Source organism: Stenella coeruleoalba (genome assembly GCF_951394435.1).
Source record: "Stenella coeruleoalba genome assembly, chromosome: X".
Classification (NCBI taxonomy): Eukaryota; Metazoa; Chordata; class Mammalia; order Artiodactyla; family Delphinidae; genus Stenella; species Stenella coeruleoalba.
The window spans coordinates 43,429,356-43,437,173 of NC_137152.1; the positions used below are offsets into that span (position 1 = coordinate 43,429,356).

General features: G+C 48.7%; 1 protein-coding gene across 1 annotated transcript; it reads left to right on the forward strand.

The window, feature by feature from the left end:
- Window positions 1-369: 369 nt before the first annotated feature.
- MAGEH1 (MAGE family member H1) lies at window positions 370-1,750 on the forward strand. The gene has a single exon (XM_079911071.1). It carries the CDS (start codon window positions 572-574, stop codon window positions 1,229-1,231), a length of 660 nt encoding a protein of 219 aa, XP_079767197.1. The 5' UTR covers window positions 370-571; the 3' UTR covers window positions 1,232-1,750.
- The last annotated feature ends 6,068 nt before the right edge of the window (window positions 1,751-7,818 follow it).

The following is a 7,818-nucleotide window of genomic DNA, read 5'->3' on the forward strand; positions in this document are numbered from 1 at the left end:
AGGCTCCGGACGCGCAGACTCAGCGGCCATGGCTCACGGGCCCAGCCGTTCCGTGGGACGTGGGATCTTCGCAGACCGGGACATGAACCCGTGTCCCCCGCATCGACAAGCGAACTCGCAACCCCTGCGCCACCAGCGAAGCCCAGGAACCCCGTCTTTATGTCTTCTTTACTTACTTCTGTCCTTGCCAATCCCAAGCCGTCATTTCTCCCCTAGTCCCACCCCTGCTTAGGCCTGTCCGTTCTTCTATCTGACAGCGGAAGTGTGCCTGTAGGACCCGCCCACTTCCTTTTGGAGTCTGGGGATTGCGTGGCAGGTGAGGCGGAGTCAATTCAGCCCTGCATTCTTGCGCTTTGCTGCTGAGGCGAGCGCTGGGGGCGGCTGCTAGTGCAAGTCGGCTTGCGTGGGTGTTAGCTTTGTAGCTGAAAACGTCTCGCTTGTTACAAAGACTCTATTGACGTTGGTGGCTTCAGCGGCGGCCACTTTTTAAAGTGGAGATAGCTTTTTTCTGCAGAGGTTACAGTTATCTTTCCCTAGGATTGCTATAGGCTCCGTGCCCCTAGCAGAAGATATGCCACGGGGACGAAAGAGTCGGCGTCGCCGTAACGCAAGGGCCGCAGAAGAGAACCGCAACAATCGTAAGATACAGGCCTCAGAAACCTCCGAGACCCCGATGGCCGCCTCTTTGGTCCCGAGCACCCCCGAGGACGACCTGAGCGGCCCAGAGGAAGACCCAAGCACTCCAGAGGAGGCACCCACCACTCCCGAGGAAGCCTCGAGCACTGCTCTAGCGCAGAAGCCCTCGGTAGCCAGGAGCAATTTTCAAGGCACCAAGAAAAGTCTCCTGATGTCTATATTAGCCCTCATCTTCATCATGGGCAACAGCGCCAAGGAGGCCCTGGTCTGGAAAGTGCTGGGAAAGTTGGGGATGCAGCCTGGCCGGCAGCACAGCATCTTTGGAGATCCAAAGAAGGTCGTTACAGAAGAGTTTGTGCGCAGAGGGTACCTGATTTATAAGCCGGTGCCCCGTAGCAGTCCTGTGGAGTACGAGTTCTTCTGGGGACCTCGAGCACACGTGGAATCAAGCAAGCTGAAAGTCATGCATTTTGTGGCAAGGGTGCGTAACCGATGCTCCAAGGACTGGCCATGTAATTACGATTGGGATTCTGATGATGATGCAGAAGTTGAGGCTATCCTCAATTCAGGTGCTAGGGGTTATTCTGCCCCTTAGGGAAATATGCAGCACACCCTTGAGGGGGATTGGAAAGAGCTTCAAAGGTACCCCAAGGAATAGATCATCTGGGTCCTTAGTTGAATGTAATGGGGAGTGGGGCACTGTATTTGGTATTTGTGATCAGTGCTAATTGTTTGAGAAACAGAACGTTTACTTTGAATATTGTAAATTTTATTCATTTTAGTACAGTGTTGATTAAGGTCATAGTATGTTTTAAAATACCATTGAAGAAGATATATTTTTTCCGTCATTGATATTTAGTATAACAGTTTTGCTAACGTTATAAAATGAAGTCTTTGCATCATATTCTGTGGTCTGATACATATTTTATATCACTAAAATAGGCTGTTCTTAAAAGTTTGAAATAACCAGTAAAATGTGAGAGAAGGATGGGAGAATTCTTTTATGTCTTGCCATTCTGAAAACCTTTGTGTCTGCTGTTGTGTAAAGAAAATTGACAACTACCTTGATTTTGCTTAGTTACTGCAGAATATAGAAAAAAATAAAAGCTTAATGACAAGGACACCTTGTCCATTTACTGACCACCACTTATGTGTATGGCACCAATCTAGGTTCTGGGGATACTCCTCAGACACAGTGCTCAGCTCTAAAGAATGTTCTAGATTATGTGAGAGAGACAAATATGTAAACTGGCAGTGTGGTAAATGCTGTAATAGGGAGTGAGCATGGGGTGTCATGAAAATGTAGAAAAGCTTATGTGACCTGTCTTGGAGGGTGGGACAGGAAAGAGGGCATCATAGGGTGCTATGAAAATCCAAGAGATGCTTAAATAAGGTTGAGGGGATTTGAAAGGGGCATCAGAGCATACTATGAAAATAGTGTGTATTAGGTATTTTTTGGAAACGTGACCCAGCTTGGAGGATGGGGCATTGGCAAAGGGAAGGGAACATCACAGGGTGCTGTGGAAATAGAAAATGCACTTAAATTAGCTTGAGAGGAGGACGGGGAGAGGGGTGGTTGCAGGCAAAAGGACATTGTAGGGTACTACAGAAATTAAAAAGACGGGACTGTCAGAAAATTCTTGGTTAGTGACAACCTGAGGTCTGAAAGTAACATTGGAGATGGGGAAGGGAGTAACTTGAGGCACTAAAGGCAGCATGGACATTAGGGAAGAAACAATTTTTTTACTGAAGTATTAGGGTCATGTCAAGCGGAAAGTGGAGAAAAAGAAATGAGGTGGGGAAGAGGGGAACAGGAGCTAGAGTCTCAAAGGGCGGGAGTTACAACTATTTTTAATGAGAACAAAAGTGGTTAATAATAACGATAATCCCGGAATAATGAAAAGAAAAAGGTTCCATAAAAGCAGAGCCTCCTGGATGAACCAGAGAGAGGAGTTGACCTGTGGTATCTCTGAAAGGTAAACTGGCACCTCTCTCAAGAACTGTCTTGTTAGGGTGCACAAATTGCTTTAAAGTGTGTTATGTATCAGGGTAGGGGGTGGGGGGCAGGTAGGGCAGAATTAGCACTTTGACACTCTCCTTCAGCCAGTGTATTTAAGTCCAGAGGGCTACCTGGCATGGTGGCCCATGGTGTATGAAGTCTTGTGGTATCAGGTTTCTTCCCACCTCCAGGAACTTTTACACTTTCTTTCCTCATTGTACCAAGGAGCTCAATGCTCTTCCCATCCATTCTATCACCAGGGGCTTCTGAATCCTCTACCTTGCCCTGTGGCACATCTGGAGAGGTGGGAGTCATCCCTCATATTCAAATCGGCTACAGGCAGAGAACACGCATTAGAAGGTTGGCCACCCCCAAAGCCAACCACACTTATCTCGAGAGCTAAACACTGTAAGAACTAAAAGTCCCCTAATAGGGATCACCAAGGGAAGGTGCCTCATCTAGCCTCCTGGGTCTCAGCTGTCACACACAAAAGAGTGGCCAGGGCTCCTTCTTTCTTTGTCCCCAGGCAGTCTTACCCTGCTTCCACCTGTGTGCCAGGCAAAGTCACTGGGGCCAGGGTAAGCTAGCAAATGACTTTCTGGCAAAGGCCCAGGGACCCATAGACATCACCCTGCAGGCAAAGGAGGCTTCAAACAAAAGTGGGAAGCATGACCCCTCAGCGGCTCCAAATTCATTCAGCAAACAAGAAAATAGTGGGAGCCTCTATGATTCAGGCAGTGTGACAGACACTGAGGCTATGGAAGATCAGAAGGCATGTTTCTGGCCCTGGAGGAGCCATATTTGTCGATACCCGCTCCAGAGGTAGACAAGGTATGAATCTGAGGTTCAGATTACTGAGTGACTTTCTGGTCTAGAGCCACCGGGGTGGCAAGTGACAGATCCTAGACAAGACCCCATGTCCATTCCCAGCAAATCCAGAGTGTTTCCCTATAGGTCACCCTGCTGTCCTTCTCTGCCTGCCAGTGTACTCACAAGGTCTCTATCTTCAAAAGAAACATGTGAAGTCAGTGGGACAGTTCTCAGTAACCCCAACTGCAGCCTCAAATCCTTTTGGGAACAAGGCTGACTTTAACCCCTCCCCCTTTTACAGGAAGGGGCTTATAGAAGTCAGTCACCTCCAGGTTAGTTAACTAGTAAGTGGGAGAACCTGCAGAGCAAAGATTTGTTGAGCATCTCTGTACTGGGGGCTTGCCACACATTATTTCTGTCAGGTCAGTAAGATTACCACCACCACCACCACCACCACCACCACCACCACCATCCCCTCCCCCTCGTTTTGCAGGAAGTGCCAGCTAGCTCAGGGAAAGAAATAATGTCCTTCCAAACCCTGTCTGAATCCAGGTTTTCTTTGGCTCTGGTGGGGAATAATCATCCAGTTGTCTAAAATGGCTATTTGCAAGTATGGGCCAAGAAGCTGAATTCAGTCAGGGAATCAGCAGTGCCAGGATAAAGGGAGAGAAGAGTGGGAGTATACTGCAAGCTGCACTGTAAAAGAGATGACTGCTGGAATCCTGAAGGCTTCAGGCAGGAGGTTCCCCAGGGATGTGCCAAGGACTGGGTGACTTTCCCCAGCCCAGCAAGGGAGCAACCAATGGCCCAGGCTCATTCCCCCCTTGGCCTGGAAGTTCAGTGTGTCTCCCACCCCTCCCCACCCCAACGCACTACCTTGGTACTGCAAAGAGTTAATCTTCATTTGCTTAGGGGACCACTGAACAAGGGCGGGATTTCCGGTGGCTGTGAAATGAATGACAGGGCTGAGGGACAGGCAGGGAAAGGGGCTTCTAGAAGGTGGTGGGCAAAAGATACTACTCATTGTTTCAGTTACATGAATTCTTTCAGCTTTGAGCAGTATCCAGATAGGACACAAGCTGAGAGCCTCTTGCTTTGTAAATCAGCAACCTAAGCTGGCCCCACCCCAGCAGAGTCTCCACAAAGTGAGTGGAAAAGCTGCACTTTTAGTTGCCAAGATGCCACTGAAGTGGATTGTGTTTCTGGGTTCTAGAAAACTACAGCTGTTTAGGGAACTCAGGGGTAGAGAGCCCAAACGTCCTCAATGCATAGCAAGAGGGGCAGCTGCCATTTCCTGAGTGCCTAAATTGTGCCAGGCACTTTGACTGCTGTTTTCATACATGTCTCTAACTTTCACAATGGTCTGGCAAGGTAGGAGCCACTAGGGCAAGTTTACAGAGGAAGAAACTCAGGGTCAGGTACCAGAAGCAAGTTGCTGGGGTTACCTGGTTGGTCAGTAACTGCTCTGGAAATGACCCAGGGTGGGCCAAGTCTAAAGCCCATACTGTTACATGAAAACGACAGGCAGACTGCATCATCACCAGGACACCTGGGGCTCCACCCAGCCTTGGGGAAGTCTTTTGTCTTCAAACTTGACCACAACCCAGGGTAAAAGTGAGAAGGAGCATGCTGGAGGGGATGAGGAGGTGTGGGAAAGTAGGATTAAGAAGCCATTAAGCAGCTGTGGGCGTCCGTTTATTCTCATTTGTTGCAGCCCCAATTGCCAGGCATCCTTGAGGCATTGCTATCTGTAGAATGACAATTTTCTTCCAAAACAAGAGTGTCTTCCCCATCACAACACGTTGCTCATAAAGTTCACCACCCTGAGCACTCCATCGATCTTCAAATCCTAGGTCCTGGCTGTTGCACAGTGGACCAACCAAACAGCAACCTTTCTGGGCCTGCAACATTGCTCATTGATGATGTTTCCAACCCGGAAGGCAAAATGGCCCAGGAGGACTTCTTAACTTGAGCAGAATAGAGTTCTTGGGGTAGGACACAGGCAGCAAGCAGTGAGTATCTGCCCATGCAAAAAGGCTGAAGGGTGTCCTCCTTGGGCCCAGTGTTGTGGCACTGGCCTCATCGGCCAGGTGCACAGCAGACCACGGTCATGGTGAAAGGCAGGTGTGGATTCTGCCTGGGCTCACATTCACCCCCGTGAGATGGGAAGCAGTCAGGATCCCTCTGTCTCCTTCCTTTGGCAGAAGCATAGAATTCCAACTTTCTGAAGGAAATGATTTTGAATTCGTGGTGGCGGTGGAGAAAGGTGATTGGTATGACGATGTACTGAGACTGGTTTAAAGGCTCCTCCAGGGCTTGCGAGTCATGAAACAGTTAAACCTCAAAGAGCTAATGGAATTTCTTTGAAAATCTGTGTGAGGACCCTTGCACAAAGGAGAGTCTCAGCTCAGCCAAAGCTATATAAGAAGAATAACTCCGGAGCAATCCAGAGCTTGGAGAACAGGTTTTGGGAGGAAAAGTGGACTCTTGGCTTGTACCCATCACCTAACAGGCATAAAGCTCACACAGGGTGACTTGGAGGGGAAGGGAGAGCCCACCAACAGCTGCTGAAAATCAGACCCACTTCTTTGCGGTACGCGGGCCTCTCACTGTTGTGGCCTCTCCCGTTGCGGAGCACAGGCTCCGGAAGCACAGGCTCAGCGGCCATGGCTCACGGGCCCAGCCGCTCCGCGGCATGTGGGATCTTCCCGGACCAGGGCACGAACCCGTATCCCCTGCATTGGCAGGCGGACTCTCAACCACTGCGCCACCAGGGAAGCCCAGGCCCACTTCTTGACTGGTCAACTTCTGCCTCAGTTCCTGTGACAAACGACACCCTTGCAAATGTTCTCTCAAAATGGGCAACACATGAGAAGTGCCTGAAATCTCTCCTGTAACTCTGATCAAGGACCCCTTGATTCATTTTCGGCCTGTGAAGTCTCAAAAATAGCTGGGCCTACGTTATTTTGGATGCTGTGATTATCTAATAATTCATCCATTCACTCACTCTACACGTATTTACAAAGGTCTACTTGTGCCAGTCACCTGGGAAACATATATGAACAAATCACGAGTTCTCTTGTACAAAAACAGAAGGTAGAAGGTAAACCTTTTAAATAACAAATTATACTGGACCTAGAAGGTGATAAGTGCTCTGGTTGGTGGGGGAAGGGGCAGTGGTAAGCTGACCAGAACAGGGTAAGGCAGATGGGAAATGCCAAGAAAGAAAGGGAGTACTAAATTCAATACTAATGGGTGGGCAGGGTGGTCCTCACTGGGGAGGTGACAGTTGACCAAAGAAATGAAGAAGGTGAGGGGGTTCGCCTTGCTGATATATCAAGAAAGCATTGTTCAGGCAGAAGGACCAGTCAGTGCAAAGGCTCAAAGGCCTGGGAGCCTCTAGCACATCTGGAGAAGGATGGAGAGGCCAGTGCGGCTGGCGTGGAGTGAGCAAAAAGGACAAGAACTGGAGATAAGGTCAGAGAGATGAACAGAATCCCACATTATGTAAGGCCTAGTAGGTCATTGTAAGGAACTAGGCTCTTGTTTGCAGTTAATGTGAGGGGGGTGGGAGGAGGGAGGCAGTAAGGGATTGAGCAGAGGAGTAGCACAATCTGAATTACCTTCTGAAAGGATCACTTTGATTACTTACTATGTTGAGAATACAGAGAAAACAAACAAGGGTGGGAGCAGGAAGACCAGGTAGGAAGCTATTGCTGTAAGTCAGGCTAGAGATGGTGATGGTGGTTTGGATCATCCTGGTAACAGCAGATATGATGCAAACTGCTCAGTTTCTGGATACACTTTGTGGTTGACCTAACAGAATTCCTGATGGTTTAGATATGGAGTGTCAGAGAGGAGTCAAGCCTGACTCCAGATTTTTTTGCCCAAGCGACTAGTAGAGTGGGATAGCTGCCAACGGATAAGGGGAATACTCTTGTTGCAACAGGTTTTATAGGTGAGGGAGGGTATCAAGTATTCAGTTCCGGACATATTGAATTAAGATGTCTCTTTGACACTCATATGAGTTGAGTAGGCAGTTGTTCAGAATTCAGTTGCACAGAAGTCAGGAATGTGTCTGAAAGGTTGTGCCTAAGATGTAGAGATGGCATTAGAAGGCCATGAGACTATTTGAGATTGGCTAAGGAGTGTGTGTACGTAGAGAAGAGAAGAAGGTCATGGACAGAGACCTGCAGCATAAAGGGATCAAGGAGAAGAGGAGGTGAGGAGGCACCAGTTGAGGAGACTGAGTGAGAAGTAGCCAGCAGCGCAATAGACCGAGGGTGTAGTGTCTTGGGAGCCATGTGAAGCAAAGTGTATCAAGGGAGAGCCAGTGGTCAACTACGCTAGTGCTGATGCCAGGTGAAATAAGA

Coding starts and splice junctions, on each gene's coding strand:
- MAGEH1 (XM_079911071.1), top strand. CDS start 572: ATGCCACGGGGACGAAAGAGTCGGCGTCGCCGTAACGCAAGGGCCGCA.